This window comes from Miniopterus schreibersii (genome assembly GCF_964146895.1).
Source record: "Miniopterus schreibersii genome assembly, chromosome: 12".
NCBI lineage: Eukaryota > Metazoa > Chordata > Mammalia > Chiroptera > Miniopteridae > Miniopterus > Miniopterus schreibersii.
In genome coordinates, this window is record NC_138112.1 from 11,699,965 (window position 1) to 11,718,739 (window position 18,775).

The 18,775-nt window shown below is 42.2% G+C and overlaps 2 protein-coding genes across 2 annotated transcripts in view; one reads left to right on the forward strand and one right to left on the reverse strand.

Annotated features, from left to right (window-relative positions):
* LOC308565835 (protein MFI) overlaps nt 1-4,376 on the forward strand; it is a 37,015-nt gene extending 32,639 nt beyond the window's left edge. The window contains exons 7-8 of the mRNA XM_081155497.1: nt 1,586-1,641; nt 3,977-4,376. Coding sequence (XP_081011623.1) covers nt 1,586-1,641; nt 3,977-4,128 — 208 coding nt within the window. The 3' untranslated portion in view covers nt 4,129-4,376. The remainder of the gene's footprint in view (nt 1-1,585; nt 1,642-3,976) is intronic.
* Nucleotides 4,377-10,579: 6,203 nt separating this feature from the next.
* The window catches only part of ATM (ATM serine/threonine kinase), a 108,072-nt gene continuing 99,876 nt past the window's right edge, over nt 10,580-18,775 (reverse strand). The window contains exons 61-64 of the mRNA XM_081155496.1: nt 18,108-18,222; nt 15,454-15,517; nt 11,019-11,155; nt 10,580-10,911 (exon numbers count right to left, since the gene is read on the reverse strand). Of these exons, the coding sequence (XP_081011622.1) occupies nt 10,728-10,911; nt 11,019-11,155; nt 15,454-15,517; nt 18,108-18,222 (500 nt within the window). The 3' untranslated portion in view covers nt 10,580-10,727. The remainder of the gene's footprint in view (nt 10,912-11,018; nt 11,156-15,453; nt 15,518-18,107; nt 18,223-18,775) is intronic.

Below are 18,775 nucleotides of genomic sequence, written 5' to 3' on the forward strand. Positions count from 1 at the left end.
AACTCCGCCACTGAAAGCTGCTGAATGATACACCTTACCTGGGTGGATTGTACGGTATGTGAGTTACATCTCAAAAAAGCTTTTAAATATATAGAATATTTACTCAGCTACAATAATGAATGTGAATATTGCATGGGTGAAATGGCAGAAAAATTAAAATAAAGATGGTGTGAGTAAAGAAATAAAGAAAAAGGAATAAATTAGGAAGAGAGATAAGAAAATGGGATAGGAAAAGTCAACGTCATTGAACAGGAGGAAGCGAATTCGGGAGGAAGCAGAGAATACTGAGAAGAGGGAGGGTGACAAAAGAAATGATGAAGAAAAAAATGACTATAAAAAAAAGGAAAACAAAAATAAAAGAAAAATAAGATATTGAAAGGAAGGATATATTAGAACATACAAAGGGGAAAAGAAATAAAGAACTAGATGCTCTAAAATAGTTTGTAATAAGTAAATAGTAAAAAGAGATGGTTATTACCCAATAACCCCAATATCTTGTCCAGGCCATAGTACTGGAATTCCCTATGGACAGCGTATCTGTAATTTCCCAACACTGAATAAATACAGATGGTAATAATGATGTAAGAAATGACATCCAAAGAAAGGCACTGTAAGGCTGTACTTTCAAATCAAAAGTATATTTATTTATTTTGCATTCGGTATTATTTTGTATTAGTTTCAGGCGTGCAGCATGGTGGTTAGACAGTCATGTACTTCATGTAATACTGTACTTGGTTTATCCAGAGAGTAAAAACTGCTGGGTGAAAGAATGGAGGGAAAAAGGGAGAGAGAGGTAGGTGAAGTTCATCTTGAATGAGCTTCTGAGGGCAGGATAAGGAACTTTCTCAGGTGAGCTTCCGAAACCCTGATTTGCCTTTCCCTACACAGTTGGCTAATTCAAGCCGAGGGCCAGCAAGCTTTAGGAAAGGTTACCCCCAAGCCCACGCCCGCCAGCCCGTACTCCATCGCTGTGGGAATACTGTAATACGGGGAGTCCCCAGGGGAGCTGTAAACAGGCATCTCAGCCCCGTCATCCTCCCTGCCCTTCTCGGGCAGGGGGTTGCGTTTCTCAGGGTCCCTTTGTGGAAGGAAGGATGAAAACAGCCACAGGCACTACATTCCTGCCAATGCATCAGGGACAGTAGGTCTGGCCTTGCAGAACCAAGGACAGAGTTCTTTGTTGCTGTTGTTTCCCCCTCGCAGAGAGTTTTCTGTCCATACTTTTAATTTAGAAGTTCACTAACATCTTAGTAGCTTTCAGCTGAGGGCATGATCTCAAGTGAATGGGCCAGGATAAGGTGAGGAGAGGTGTGCCGAGGGAGACCAAAGGCACTAGCATGTGGGTGATGGGCACCATTTTTATACCTCCTCCCAACTCACTGCCCTAGGGGTTGCCTTAGGTGCATGAGAGCTACTTGGAGGTGGGAGTCATGAGAATGAAACATTTGGACTAATGAGTTTGTTGTCATTAGATTGCATAAAGAATGTGGAATTGTAGAATTAGCCTAAGCCTGTACTAATGAATCAATTCATTGCTTACTAATAAACCAATTTAATTTAATGAATGTCTATGTAATGTGCTTAGGTATGTTGCCAACTGGAAGGAAATTGCTACAAGCAACTCTTCAGCTAACTTCAGAAGTAGGTGGTTTTTAGCAATACTTTATGGGAAATTCTTGTAAACAAAAATGATACATTCCACACATGTACACATTTCTTAGCAACTAACATTTCAGCACCCTGCACAGTGTGCAGACATAGATAAATCTGCTAAGTCAGTCTTGCCTTATAGTAAGACTGTTACTTGGGAATAGAAGGAAATTTTCTACTTTATATAAGGTTGGATAAATGTTTTTTAATGAACCTTTTTTTTAAAGTTGTGTATCTCACAGTTTCAGTAATAATTTTTAATGAGCAAACTTCACTTGACTAAGTAAATGCCTCAAAATGTTGGAAATAATTTTTGGGTTCTATGCCACTCTTGTCCCTCCAGGGATCACAACACTGAGCAGCTGAAAGTCACAGCATGTTGAAGAAGCATATCATACCCCAGAAATAGCAGCAGTTCCAACAGAGCCAGAGTCTAATTGTGGTCATTGTATAATCTGAGTGTATGAGTTCTGTCCTCTGTCGTCCACGGGAGGCAGGAAAGCGCAGAGGTTACAGTTGTGGAGAGTTGATTCAGACTGCCTGGCGTTGATTTTGGGCTCTATTGCTCACTGGCTTTGTGATTTGGGGCAAGTTACTCGCTCAGTCTCCTCTCTGTAAAATGAGGCTAACAACAGTACCAAGCTCATAGGTTGTGAAGTACTAAGAGGAACACGCGTAAAGAGCTTGGACTAGTGCCTGGTACATAATCCATACTCTATAATGTTGGCTCATTAGCCTTAACGTATCCACTCATGTCCAGCTCACTGTCCCCCTAACAGCCCCGGCTGCCATCATCCCTCTGCAGGCTTCTGCGACAGCCTCCACACCGATTCTCCTCCAGTCCATTCCCCACACAGCAGACAGTGACCTTTCACAATTTAGATTGAAGTAATTAGAACACCTAAACTCTTCTTTAGCAATTACTATGTGGAAGTGCTACCTTAAAGTGCTTTGTAATATTAACTCATTTGACCTTCAGACTAACCCGATGAGTCAGGTTTTATTGTCTGCATTTACAGGTGAGCAAAGAGATGGGCCACTTGCTCAAGGTCTCACAGTAAGATCCTGCGAGGCTGCTTGCTGCAGAGCCCATGTTCTTAATGATAACCACCTCTGCTGCCTCTCACAGCTTCCCCCTGGGCTTGGAATAAAGTGCTGACTTTAGGATGGCTCTGGCTCTGGCTGGGCTTTCCACCCTTAGCATGTCCCACTCTGCCCCTCACTCACAACCCCACCATCACAGGAACAGGCCTCTTGCCTGTTCCTAGAACATCCTGTGGTTTCTACCTTGGGGGTTTAATGGAGTTGATGGCCTTCCGCAGAACAGTTTCAGGGAACTATCTTCACTTAAGGGCAGGGAGTTGTCCTGTTTGCTACTGAATCCCTAATGTGTAGCACACAGTAAATTTTCAATGACAGATAAAAGAATATAAAGGAATGACACGTAGAAAAATGGAAGCATAGACTATGAAACACTGAGTTGAAAGAGATTACAGGCATATCTTGGAGAAATGGCGAATTCAGTTCCAGACCACCTCAGTAAAGCAAGTAGTACGATAAAGCGAGTCATGATCTTTTTGCTGGTGGAGGGTCTTGCCTTTTATTTGTTTAAAAAAAAAAAGCAAAATCTGTGAAGTGCAGTAAAGCGACGTGCCATGAAACAAAGTCTCCTTTGCTGACTGCATAAAGATGGAAGGACAAAGCGAGGCAACTGGAAGGCACACAGGGGCAAGTGAAACTTATTTCAGGCAGTGGGGGCTTGCATTACAGCGGAGTCAGTGGACGGTGACACGTTGAAGGGTCGGCGCTGGAGGAGGGGGGAGAGAAGCACAGGGAGATCGAACCCAGAGACTTGGGACTAGCTCGAGAGAGAGAAAAGGCTTCTCTTCATTTGTGAATAAAAACTGTTGGCTAGTAGTTAATCACGGAGCACTAAGTAAGCGCTAGGTCCTTTACATGCACCGTTACACTTAATTCTCACCAAAAAATTATTAGGTGTGTGCTCCTATTGTCCTCTTGTTACAGATGAGGACACTGAGACTTAGGTTAAGTAACTTGCCTCAAATTACACAGCTGATTAGTAATAGACCAAAACTCAAACCCAAGTCCTGCAGAGCATTTTGTAGAGACAGACAATGAAATATGGTAGTGAAAGTAGGATGAACCCAGAAATCTGGGACATGTGTGGCTCCAGTTAAACAGGATATAAAGAGAGCTGCTCTACGAGTGGTGGGAAAAGCTGGGGTAGACCTCGGCCTGGCATAGTGAACGAGCCTGTACCTTACCACATCTGGCATCTTCCTAAACGCTCGTCATTCCTCTCTAGGTTTCAGGTTTGAACAAGAACAGAAAAAATTATATGGCTGTGCAGCTATATCAGAAGAGGACATGGGAATAACAGAAAATGCTTCGTCTGAAAATATTTATGAAGAACCACATGTCACTAGACTAACACCGGATTCCCCTTATGGAATATAAACGTGAAGTATTCTTTTCTTTTTTAAGCCACAGCCCTTCAAACCCTGATTGCATCAGCTATAGTAGAGTTTATTCTGACTATAATGACATACAGTCTCAGCACAGGAGCTACCTAATTAAGGAAGATTAAATAGAAGTAAAAGATCGGGCTGAATACAGCAGTCATAGAAAATGTAGAAATTATTCTTGGTATTCTGAAAATTGTAATATTCTAACAATCACACTTAAATAAAGATACACTTAGTTGCAAACAAATCTTCAGCTCTTCTTTCTTGAAGTATGTTTTAGTTGAGCACTCGTGTCAGGCAGAGCGCCTTTTCTATTAAAAAAGGAAAGGGGAGGAAAGGAAAGGGGGCAGTGTAGCACATTCTCTTTTTAATTAGGAAAGCAACAGGCTTGCTAGAAGCCCCAGCCCCAGAACCTTAGACATCCTTGAACAAAACTGGGTCACTGGGGCACCGTTGGCTAAAGCAGCTAGAAAAGTGAAAATCTGTCCTCAGCTTCCACAGTGGGAGGAATAGGGGACTGGAGAGGACTGTTGGGCCAAGGGACAGAACCCATCCCCTCCCCCCCAAGTCTAAGCACCCTCTCTGCTACCTGCCATCACACTTACCACACCATATCTTTAAAACTCCGTCTATTGTCCTAATAGACCAGAGGCTTATACCCCAACTATTAAAAAGTCATCAGCAGTCAGACACCTAATGTATATTTAAGAAAAAAACCCCAACAGATTTGAGATATAACTTACATACAAACTCACCCACTGAGCGTTGACAAATGTTCACCACAATGAAGACATAAAGCATTTCCATCACCCCAAATTATGCATCTTTGCGGTCAACCCACTCACTCCACCCTAAGCCCCTGGACACCCCTGATCTCTCTGTCACTACAGTTGTGCCATTTCTAGAACGCCATGTAAGTGGAATGATACCACATGCAGTCTTTTTTGGTCCAGGTTCTTCCATTGGCACAATGCTTTTGAGAGTCATTCTGCTGTTGCTTGTATCAGCAGCTCATTCCTTTTAAAATCACCATTGCACAGTTAAACCCCAGCCTGTATATCCACTCACCAGTCGGTGGACATCTGGTTGTTTCCAGTTTGGGATCACTATGGATAAAGGTGCTATGAACATTCACGCCCAAGTCTGTAGGGGGACAAATGTTTTCATATCTCCTGGGAAATACCTGGGAGTGGAGCTGCTGAGGAAGAAATAACTACATATTTAACTATTTTATAAGAATGTTTTTCTAAAGCGACTGTACCATTTTGCATTTCTACCAGCAATGAATCAGTTTCAGATGTCCCACTTGGTTTTTGTCACTTGGGGTTGTCGGATGTTTTAATCTTCGCTGTTCTAGTGGATGTATAACGATCTCATTGTGACTCTGGTTTGCATTTTTCCAAATGCCTGGTGATGTTGAGAATCTTTAATGTGCTTACTTGCCTTTGGGTATCTTTGGCAAAGTGTTCAAATCTTTTGCCCATTTTTAATTAGTTAAATGTTTAATTTCTTATTTTTTAATATAAGATTTTAAAATATATTCTAAAAACAAGTCCTTTATCAGATACTTTCTTGCCATTCTGAGGCTGGTTCTCTCATTTTCTTAACAATGTCTATTCAGGAGAAAAGTTTTTAACTTTAATAAAGCCCCAGTTTATAATTTTTTCTTTTATGGTTCATGCTTTTAGTGTCATATCTAGGAAATCTTTGCTTAAACCAAGGTCACAAAGGAGTTCTTATACAGATTTTATAATTTTTGACTCTCACACTGAAGTATATCATCCATTTCAAGTTAATGATTGTATACTGTAGGGAGGGAGGGTTTGAAATTCATTTTCTTGCATTACAGATATGCACTCGCTTTTAGAAAGACTATCCTTTCCCTATTAAACTACCTTGGAGACTTACCTGAAAAATCAATTAGGCATATATATGGGTCTATTTCTGGATTCTTTATCAATAAGACATCTGATAAGGGGTCAATTTCCAAAATTTATAAAGAATTTATATATCTCAACACCAAGAAAACAATCAAAATAAAAAATGGGTAAAGGACCTGACTAGACACTTCTCCAGAGGACACACAGATGGCCAAGAGAAATATGAAAAGATGCTCAGTGGCACTAAGACCACAATGAGATATCATCTCACGCTTGTGAGAATGACTGTCACCAACAAACATGTGCTGGCGCGGGTGTGGAGAAAGGGGACCCTGGTGCACTGCTGGCGGGAGTGCAGACTGGGGCAGCCGCTGTGGAAAACAGTGTGGAGCTTCCTCAAAAAATTAAAATGGAGCTGCCTTTTGACCCAGTGACCCCACTTCTGGGACTATATCCAAAGAAACCCGAAATGCTAATTTGGAAGAGTATGTGCACCCCTAGGTTCACTGCCGCACGATTTCCAATAGCCAAGATCTGAAAGCCGCCCAGGTTCCCTTCAGCAGATGGATAAAAAAGCCGTGGGACATTCACACCAGGGACGGCTCCTCTTACCCTCTGTGACAGCATGGATGGACTGGAGGGTGTTAGCTAAGTGACACTAAGGCTTGAGAAAGACAGGACCCCCTGCGCTCACTCACCTGTGGAATCTGACAGGCAGGAGAAACTGACGAGACAGACGCAGATGCACAGAACAGACTGACGGCGTCGGGGGGTTGGGGGCTGGGTGACAAGCTGAAGGGATTCAGAGAAAACCACACGGACAACAGCGCGTGACGGCGGAGGGGGGGGGAGCGGGCGAGGGGGAGGAACGGCGGGACGGCTGCGGGCCAGCGCACCCGCAGTGCGCAGCTGACGCAGAATTGTACTCTTGACACCCGTACGGTTTTATCAGCCAGTGTCGCCCCGTAAAGTCAATTAAAAAAGAAAGAAACGTGGCGTACAAACTTCACGTTTAAGATGCCAGGGCCTCTGTACCGTCATGTTCTAGCATGTATCTTCTAGACTTCAGAACTGTCGGCGGGGCACCTGCCTTCCCGTCCTGGGGTCATCAGGCCGCCCGCGTAGGCGGAGGCGCAGCCGCGCAGGCTCCCGGCTCCCGGCTCCCGGTTCACCGGGCACACGGCACTCGGCACTGGCCGCCTGCCTGACCCAGGCGGGCCCGGGAGCGCAGGCCAGGCCCGCCTTGCTCAGGGCCGCTTCCCAGGAACCGCACCATGCCCGGCACGCGGGCCACTCAGACTTGAACAGCATGAAAGGGTCTTAGCGTACATTGTTCCAGAATTATTTATTCAAAAACAGGTAACAGTAAAGAAATACATTCAATAGTACCAAATCTATATAAAATATATCATTTCATTAAGGTGCAATTAAAATACTTGAAACGCCACGTAGTTCTGTATTTCAAGCCAGTGTGCTGGCTTTCCACATTTTTATTTTTGTTTAATCCTCATTGGAGGATACTTTTTCCATTGATTTTTAGAGAGTGGGAGGGGAGGGGGAGGGGAGGGAGGGAGAGGGAGGAAGGGGGGGGGGAGAGAGAGAGAGAGAGAGAGAGAGAGAGAGAGAGAGAGAGAGAGAGAGAGAGAGAGATCGACTGCCTGCCTCTCGCACACGCCCCGACCAAGGAGGGGGTCAGACCTACAATCCAAGTGCGTGCCCCTGACCAGGAATCAGACCCGGGACCCTTTGGTGCTCGGGCTGATGCTCTAACCACTGGGCAACACCAGCCAGGGTGCTTTCTACATTTTTTAAAGACGAGCTTATTTAAATCTTTAATAAGTCCAGTTTTTCCTTTTTGCTTCTTTTGCTTTAGACATATTTAAACTATTTGGATTACTAAGTGTATATATTTCAGGAATATACTAGAATGACCATGGATTTATGTACCTGCTGGCTAGGGAGATACTTTGGGGTGGTATTACTAGCACAGAGAGTGGTGCGGGGATATGATCTTCCTTGATCTGGACACAACTGTTCAGTCTGTAATTTATTAGCTTTTCTAGTAGCTTCTCTATTTGGTTCCACTGACCTGGTGAGCAAACTGGTGAAGTCTAGATTCTTTTCACTTGAAGGCTTTTCAAGTTAGGGATTGTCCACAGACTTGCATGTCTGACTTACTATACTGCGGGCTTAATGTATTTACATTATTTCTCCAGTTTCACTTTCTCCAGGTGTAAACTAACCTTGCAAGAGACACTGCATATAAAGTATGTCAAGTACTGAGCATACAACAAACATTCTATAATCAATGTTAGAAGCCTGACTACTACTCAATGTATTCGTGATAAATTTTTATGCTATTCATTTCCAGACTGTTCCAGCTTGTCAACATCTTTTTGAATTCTAATTTTATTACCCGTAAATTAGCTATTCTCCTAGGTTGGTTATCTGCAAATTTGGTACTTTCCAAAGCCATTAATATCCTTATTAATATCTGAATAGCAGGACAGGTTCATGATGTTATTCAAAGCTCTTTGGATACATCAACTACCAAGAATTAGTTACAAATTCATCTAATTGATCATTTCTTATTCATGCATGAAGGCTTCAAGGCTTGCTTAAATAAAGATATTCTAAGTTTATTACATTCCCTTGATTTACCAATATTTGGTATATATTGGTAGTTTTAGTACTAATAAAGGCAGCCTATAAGAAAAAGATATGCCAAGAATAGTTTGTAATTTGAAATGCAAAACAATTTTAAGAACAGTTCCCCAGAAACCAAATCAAGAAATTTCTAGTCCACAAAGCTCTAGAGACTGTGTTTGGAGGGAGAGGAAGGTGGGGAGATCAGATCTGAGTGTTTGCCATTGGCAACAGACAGAAACGCTAACCCTTCAAAAGAAAAAACTGTTTACATAAACTGGTTACCTAAACCAATAAGAGGAAAGTTCAACCACCCATTTCTTAATCTCTGCAGCAGAGATGAACATTTTCCCAACGATGGAGAAGTTAAAGCCACCAACAGACAAGTCAGTGGTTTCACCTGCTTATCTGATGGCAGCATGGGGGCAGTAAAGTGTTCCATTTCTAGCTAGGTATCAAACTGGATACCTAAAACCTTCCTCTCCAACAAAACACAGAAATGCTGGACTAGATGTAAGAAACAATCTATTAAATGCACAGCAGAACTTAAAAATAAGCAAGGGGAAATCCTGGGGGCCACAAATGAAGGGAACTGAAAACTGGAGTGGTAAATTGCGAGCTGCCATTCCAGCTGTCCTGGCACAATCTGCCAGTCCCACTAAGCTATGGGTTTTGGCCTTAACATCTATAAGGGAACTGATGAAACCTTGAGCTCGCGAAAGGCAGTGGGTAGGAGTTGAACGCACCTCCCCTCCAGCCCGCCATAAAGGTGGGACACATGGAGGATGGCACCCTCAGGGAAGGGGGAGGCAAGAAAACATTCTGCCCCCTAGCAAAGGAAGACAATGGGAGAACGCGCCTGTCGGCCAGGGAGTCTTCTCAGTAACTTACACTACTCTTGGGGTCTGGAAACTCAGAGGCCAAGAAATTAACACAATTAGTGGTTCTTTGTCAGCAACAGCCCTGGGAACATGAGGGCCATCAGGAGACACAAAACTTATCTGGAAGGAATTATTATTAACGTCACTCAAGGTCCCTATAGACAAAGCCCTGCTGAAAATAAGCTCACTTTTCAAACTTACAAAATACATGGGTAAACAGTCTACAAATATAAGAATCAACATGTAGAAACAACAGGAACTTGATTTAATAGAGCTATTAGGCTATAAAATAGGGATGTTTAAAGTGGTGACATAAAAGGAACTGAAAAGTTAAAAAAACACACAACTAGACATCATGAGACAAGAGGCAGATCTGAAGAATGATACACAGCTAGAAATTAAAAGCAATTTTTGAAAGAAGATACCCAATGAATAATTTTAAAAGGAGATTGTATGAACAGCTGACATGACAATTCATGAACCAGAAGACAGCTATGAAGGCACCACAGAAAGATAAAGAACTGGAAAACACAGAGGGCTTAAAAGGTGGAGAGAATACAATGAGGGGGTCAATGTACATTTTTTAAAAATTGTAGTCATACTAGGTGTATCTTTGAAACTTGTTCTCCATAACAACTTTTTTATTCAGTAACACTGGGTGATCTTGCTACTGAAAATCCACAAGTATTTCCTAAATGCTACTTTGTTTCCAACACTGCTTCTTATTTTTAAGATAGTTTTGCCCTGATATATAGATGGTTACAATTTTGACATTGTTTTCTTCCTTTTATATATTAATAACAAATAATTTCATTTATATATATCTAGGACACAGGAGGAACTGTCAGTGATGTTCCTGCTTCCTGGGCTTCCATTTTCAGCTAAAGCATAGGTTAATGATTCTACTGAAAATGATACAAGCATATATTTGAGAAGGAAAAACAAATGTCTCGCCTAGAAGTACAGCACGAATGACAATTATTTCTAAAGTGTACAAGAAGAGATGTTCCTTGAGACCGTCAAAGCATCTTTAGGTGACGGAAGTGAGTATGAGACATTTTTTAAACAACACAGTAGTTTGCTTAGTTAATACCACCATATATTCAAAGTATGGGTGGGTTAAAAATAAAGGCCAACACATAACTTCTGAAGGTTGAATTCAAGGGTAATTCATATGCTGAATATCACACCCACGCTTTCCATCCTGGGAAAAGTCGGCTGAGGTTTTTGGGGTCCATGGCCTGTTGAATGAGCAAATTCACTTGCCCACCCACACTGAGCACAGTTCCTTCCTCCACTCCTTTTAGTTTCTCTTGTAGTCTCATCAAGACACGTTCAGCTACTTTGTTGAAACTCTGGTCAATTTCACTAATGACAAAAACACAAAGGTATTAATGACATGGAAAAGTTCAAAGGGCCTTGGGAATAGGAAAATCTGACAACTGACAATAGGTCCTTCCTGAAACACTGCTCACCTGAGACTGTGTTTGCATTCTTGGTCATCTGCATTCAGGGTGGAGTGGAGCTCAGCTTCATCTTCCAGCCTCTGCTGTAAATACAAAGCTTTCAAAGGGTTCATGGTCCAGTCAAAGAGAGGATCGTACAGGAGGACCTAGGCAGAGAGAACTTAGTATGAGAACAACATGCATTTGGACGATGTCAGAAACAGGAGACCCCGTATTATAAAAACAACAGGCCAGCCGTGGCCGCTGTGGTTCAGTGAGACTAGGCATTGTCGAGTGCACTGAAATGCTGTCAGTTTGATTCCCAGTCAGGACACATGCCCTGGTTTTGGGCTCGATCCCCAGTAGGGGGCATGCAGTAGGCAGTCGATAGATGTTTCTCTCTCACATCAATGTTTTTCTCACTCTAAAAAAGAGTCAATTTAAAAAAATCTTTAAAAAAATAACAAGAGACCAATCATACGGTAGTTGGTTTGGGGGAGGGGCAAACTTACTGCACAGGCCTCTTGTTTCCTTATGGAGGAAACTATACGAGCATAATGTTCCGGGCTTCTTAGCCCATTCTGAATTCATTTTTCCTCCATGGTGGGCGGCAGTGACATCCCTTGAGCCATGTTTCCTTACTGGGCCATTAAAAACTGTGGAGGGACTGACTTTGAATATATGTAGTTTGCCCATAAATTCAGGGGCCCTATGTGACTTCAATTTGAGCACTGCCATCGCTTTAGACTTTAGAGATCCAAACCAGTTTCACCCACAAAAGGGAGGTCTATTTTATTAATCAACTAATGAAAAGGAATGAGGACCCCAATTGTAAAGAGACTGCATGGTCTGTTTGGGCTGAAGTACAGAAACACCACAATTAAATTATTTCAATCCCAAGGGCTTGTATTAGAAATATCTGCAAATTCTGGAATTAAGGAGGAAGTAATCTGAAAAGTATACTTTAGTCTTACTGTCAGACAGAAGTGGCTGAATGAAAACAATAAGGGAATAGAGACTGACTAGACAGAGCAGAGGCTCTCACCTCGGCACTGCTGGCTTTGGAGCTGGACACTTCCTTGCTCAGGGCTGTCCTGTGCACAGGATGTAAGCGGCCTCGCTGGCCCAAACAAGCCAGTGTCGGTAGTATCCCCACCCACCCCCTGCCCCATTATGACAACCAAAAATGTCTTCAGACATTGCCAACTATCCTCTAAGGGACACAACTGCCCTTGGCTAAGAACCATGGAGTTAAAGAGAGAGATTTCCTTAGTAGAACTGATGAAAATCTTGGAGGACAGAATGGTCTGTCAGGAAGTGGCAGCAGCCAGGAAGGCCAGGAAAGACGAACACACCGAGAGGGAAAGGGAAATGCACCTAAGTCGAAGTGCTCGAGGATTTGGGCCCTGGCTGGTGTGGCTCAGTGGTTAGAGCATCGGCCTGCCTGCCAAAGGGCCGCAGGTTCGATTTCTAGTCAAGGACACATACCCAGGTTGCAGGTTCGATCCCGGCCCTGGTTGGGGGTGCATGCAGGAGGCAACCAATGGATGTGTCTCTCTTACATCCACGCTTCTCTCTCTCCCTCTCTGCCTCCCTCCCTTCCACTCTCTCTAAAAATCAATGGAAAAAATATCCTCAGGTAAGGATTAACAAAACAACAAAAAGAGGGATTTGGGAAGTAAGGAGATGCTTTCATTGATAGCACATCAGAAACAGCGACTGTGACTCAATGAAACCTAAGACAGGAAAAGTAGTGGATACAAGAGAGGAGCCTGGAGTGGCATTCCAGAGGACTAGGGCCCACGCTGCCACTGAAAAGCACCCTCCTAGCTGAGGATGCAGTCTTCAGTTGGCAAAATACTCTTAAAGATCGGGACAAGCACATCAAATGATTTCAGGAAATCTGAACAGATTCACATAGGGAAGACTGGGTGGCTCCATGGAAAACACGTAAAGCATGAGAGGGTGATCTTGCAAGTGACACAGTTATTGTAGGTGGAGATGCAAATCACTTCCCAGGCTCAACACCCTCTGACAGTTTCCATCTCACTCAGTAAAATCTGAAGTCCTTATGATAGTGGGGAAGGCACATAATAAGAATAGAGCCACTGCCTGGCCGCGTGGCTCAGCGCCTGAGCATCGACCTAGGATTCAGGAGATTGCGGTTCGATTCCCCGTCAGGGCACATGCCCGGGTTGCGGGCTCCATGCCCAGCAGGGGGCGTGCAGGAGGCAGCCGATCAATGACTCATCATTGATGTTTCTATCTCTCTCTCCCTCTGAAATCAATAAAGACATATTTTAAAAACAAAACACAGAGCCACAGTTGTTTAATCATTATTTACCTTACTAACTATAAATGAGTTTTCTTACAGACCCAGGAAACTGGAGGCTGAAACAAGGCTGTAAAAAGATAAGATGCCTCGATGGTCCAGCACTCAGGAAAGAAATACATTTGGAGAACAGACCAAGGACTGGACACGATTTGATCTGGTTGCTGTGCCCGCACCCTGACCCGCCCCCGTGAGTTTGCCTCAGGAACACTGACCATTCTCTGGTCCCAGGGAAGGGCTGAGCTGTTTGTAACATCACAGAAGATTAAACACCTTGTTATTGGACTTTGAGCTCCTGAAGGCCAGGCTGCAGACCCCCCTCCTCGCCCCCTTTCTCTGTTACACTTGTAGCTCGCAGCTGCATGTAGTTACCTCTTCCCTCACTGGTATATAATCAACCAACTGTCAAGGGGAGTCAGAGCAGAATTTCCAGGGTGACCGACCGCTCTCCCTATACTGCTGGCGTTATTGGAATAAACACTCATATATGATTCAACCTTGTCTCTGCTTAATTTGGCTCAAGTAGTGACAAGAGGCCCCGGACCCCGTGTGTCCATCATCACTTACAATGGTATAGGAACCCCCAGGTAGTTTGGCTACTGTTACTTCTCTAATTTGAAATCCTACCCCTGCTTAAAGAACGAGGCTCACAGCAATCTGGCATTCCACTAAGAACACTTCTGAGGCCTTGAAGAAACTACTCCCTTCCAGCAAGCGTGAAGTCAGGGCATGGCTACGGAAGGAGCCCCCAAATCCACCCAGGCATGAGAGATCCTCTGCCTGATACTGAGCAGAGTAAAATACCAGGCAACATGTTAAACTTCTCTGGATCTTAAATAAATTTGAAAAGTTTGGACTTGTTGTCTTAAATGCAAAAAGGCAAGATAAATTAGATTTTAGATTTTACTTCCTACATTTTGGAGGCATCCAGGTTATCATTTACTCTTACTGCAGAACCAATGGCAAATTGCAATAAGTGACATGTATGAACATAATTTGAAATGGAAAAAGAAAAGGGAATGCATTTTCATTCAGCCTTGGAAACAACATAGCCTTGTATTTAAATTACCAACATATCATTGGGATCTATTTTAGCACCCCCTTTGTAGCAAAAATCTATATTGCAACCAGCACTCCAAAGATCTATAGAGAGGCCTTTGTTCATAAACTGGACACAGGACCACCCTACAGACTGTTAATTTCCCTCTACACAGGCTACAGCCCCACCCTTGTTGATCACAGGCTTAAAGGTAATGCCAGAGAATTAAAGGCAGTGATTTTCAACCTTGGCTGTGCAGTAGGAGAGCTTTTAAAAAATACAAATGCTCTTGCCCCATGCCTAGAAGTTAGGTCAGCATTGATATTTTTTAAAAGCAGTACAGGTGACAATGAAGTCCAGCCAGGTCCAGCACCACCAGGTTAAAGGAACAAAAAACTAAAGAATTTAAGACAGGGGTGCCTACACTCTACTTCCCATGCTGCCCTGAGGAGGAAAGACTCCTAATCTCTGCCGTACCCACCCTTGACCAAGGCAGTGAATGCCTGCGCTAGGTGCACAGCTCTCGCCGGGCAGAGCTAAGGCCATGAGCACTGGAGTCTGCCTGACTTCCTTCCCTTTCTGCCGTTTAGCATGAGGCAGCGAGCCTGATGAGGTTTCCGGTTCTGTAGGCCAAATCCCCGCTGGGCAGCCGCCCCAAGGTTAAGACAGCAGAGCAGCCCTGAGGGGGCACCGGCAGCAAGCCCGTTTCACCTTACTCCACAGCCCGTCCCTCCACGAACCGCTGGCTCGATGGCTCTGAGCGTGGGCAGGGAAAAGGAGCTAACCTAGAGACTTCTCTTAATCCCGCTACGGAATCGGTCCTGAAAACAATCAATACCAAACGAGATATCGAAGATGCGAAAGTGCTGATTTACGTATTCAAGACTAGAGATCACCTGTTATGCTGTAACATGCTGGGGCACTTGCGGGACCTGGAGGCATTCTACACCGCCAGTCACCGAGGGGTGCGGCCCCCACCCTCCCGCATCACTCCACCACCTTAAAATGCAGCACTGGCCTTCAAACCACTAACCCGCTGACAAGATACATTCTACCAGGTAGGGAGATGAAAATTTCCTTATAATATACTTTACCTCTACAATGGTTAACAGCGTCTCCTGAGAATTTCTCATAACCTCCATGGTTTTCTCACAGCATCTACAAACACATTGTAAATAGGGTTTTGTTACACACCGATGTTTTCAACATCCATCTATCATCTATCTATCTATCATCTATCTATCTATCTATCTATCTATCTATCTATCTATCTATCTATCTATCATCTACCATCATCATCATCTATCATCTATCTATCATCTATCTATCATCTATCTACCTACCTATCATCTATCTATCATCTTTCTATCTATCTTCATGTGTAGTATACTGAAACTACTGTTAATTTCCAAATTAATATCTCAAAGAGCATAACACTTGGCAGAATGGGCTTTCAGTAGATGTTTCTAAGATGAATACAAATATATACCTACATGGAACAGAACAGAGAACCCAGAAATAAATCCACACTTATATGGCAACTTATTCCAGGGCAAAGGAGGCAAGCACACACAATGGGGAAAAGACAGCCTCTTCAATAAATGGTGTTGGAAAAACTGTACAGATACATGCAAAAAAGTAAAACTGGACACCATGTACAAAAATAATGGATTAAAGACTTAAATGTAAGACTTAAAAATCATAAAACTCCTAGAATAAAACATAGGCAGTAAACTCTTTGATATGGATCTTAGCAATATTTTTTTAAGATGTGTCTCTCTAGGCTACAGCAACAAAAGCATTATCAAACTACAAAGCTTTTGCACAGCAAAGGAAACCATCAACAAAACAAAAAGACAACCTATTAATGACATATCTGGTAAGAGGTTAATATCCAAAATATATAAAGAACTCAACATCAGAAAACAAACAACCCAGTTAAAAAATGGGCAGAGGACCTGAATAGACATTTCTCCAAAGAAGACATACAGGGTGCAAAAGCAGGCTTACAGTTGTTCGTATGGAAAATAATACAATAATTAATAAATAATAATACAAGAATAAAATCTGTGGGGGGCAAAACAGGAAATGGGGGGCATCTGTAATACTCTCAACAATAAAAATAAATTTAAAAAAAGAATAAAATCTGTGTTTCATGTACTCACAACTATAAACCTACTTTTGCCTCACCCTGTAGACGGCCAACAAACATGGAAAGATGCTCAACATCACCAATCACCAGGGAAATGTAAATCAAAACTGCAATGAGATATCACCTCGCATCTGTTAGAATGGCTACTATCAAAAAGTCAACAAACAAGTGCTGGCGAGGGTGTGGAGAAAAGGGAACCCTTGTGCGCTGTTGGTGGGATTGTAAATTGGTGCAGCCACTATGGAAAATAGTATGGGGGTGCCTCAAAAAATTAAAAATAGAACTGTCATACAACTCGGCAATTCCACTTCTGGGTATTTATAAAAATAAAATGAAAACACTAATTGGAAAAGATATATGCACCCTTATGTTCACTGCAGCATTATTTACAATAGCCAAGATATGGAAACAACCTAGGTGTTCATCAATAGCTGAATGGATAAAGAGGATGTGATTATATATATATAAAATCACATATATGTATGTGATTGCAACAATGCAAAAAAATACAACTAGATCTCTCTTTTATACCAAATACAAAAATAAACTCAAAATAAGTTAAAAGACTTAAGTATAAAACCTAAAACCACAAAACTCCTAGAAGAAAACATAGGCCATAAACTCTGACATTAGTCCTAGCGATATTTTTTTTAGCTGTGTCTCCCCAAGCAACAGCAACAAAAGCCATTAAGTAGACCTAGGAGTATTATACTAGTGAAATAAGTCAGACGAACAAAGCTAAATACCCTATGATCTCACTTATATGTGGAATCTAAGAAAACAAAATCAACAAATCAAATCAGAAACAGACTCACAGACACAGAGAACAGACTGACGGTTACCGGAGGGCGGGGGGAATGGATGAAAAGGTGAAAGGGATTAAGAAGTGCAAATCCCAGTCATAAAATAAATAAGTCAGAGGGATGGAATACACAGCACAAGGAACACAGTCAATAATATAATAATTTTGTATGGTGACCTAAGGCTATTATTAGATTTATCATGGTGATCACACAGTAAGGTATATAAATGTCAAATCCCTACGTTGTATTCCTGAAACTAATAAAATAGGGTATGCCAACTATACTTTAATAATTATACATGTGAATATAAGAATAACACAATACTATAAAATATTTCTTTCAGTCATTACTTGTTACGGTAATTATTAGTTTACTTTAACTAGAACCTGCCCTTGCATACCCCTACGCTGGGAAAACCACAGGGAACCGCACATTTCTTTTAGCAGGCACCGCAACTAGATTGTAAGCTCCTTCGGGACAGTTTACATGCCCAATGACGAGCACCCAACAGGAGTTTCGAGCAGTAAAAAGAAAGAGTGAGCTAGAACAAAGGCACTAACGGCAGGCAGGCTCTTCCAGAGGAGGTCAGGATGGACAGTATATATGAAATATTGGGTGAGGTCCCAGGTGATCTGAAAGAAGGGGAAACGATTACTATTCACCCAGGGTCTTTTCCTTAGTACCGGCAAAGCACTGGGGTGTAATTCTAGCAATGAATTCTGTAATCTATAGAAATCAATAATCCAAATGACTTTGACATCAAAAATTATCTGCCCTACCTTACGTCACTTACCTTCTGAAGACGCCTTCAACACCAGTAATCCCCATTCCATCCACAATATCTCTGGTGAGTCTAAAAGGGACTGTTTCAGGAGTAGGAAGGATTTTACCCTGTTCAAAAGCAACTCCTAAGAAAAAACACAGTGAGGTTAGGAGGCTCCATAGCTAATGGACTTTCCTCCCAACTGGCATGTGAACTTTGTAGAGGCACCAAATAACTGGTCACCTATATCCCCTCAGTGTTATAACACACAGAAGTTTATTCTATTTCTGTTCAGCCTGGTTTCCTGATCTCCACCACTGTTAAAAACATTAACTACTTCTTGACATAATTAGAGAAAGATAGATTAAAGGGTGATTTTAAAAAATGAAGTAGTTACAGGTAGAATTTAAAATGCAGAGGCTATACAGACATGTACACATATATACATACATCAATATATTTGAATTTATAAAATTCCTGAACTTTTTCTAATGGAATTCAATTTAACTCTCTCTTAGTAAACCACTTATATGGATTACACTGTAGAATTTCTAATTTCCTAAAAGCTGCACCTTCTTAGAAATCTTAAATTCTACATTCTAATCAAATCCTCTTCTTTACATTTATTTTATTAAACAGTCTTCAAACTCGCTGAGATTTCTGGTCCATTAGCTTCCCTCCCTTCCCTGCTCAGCTCA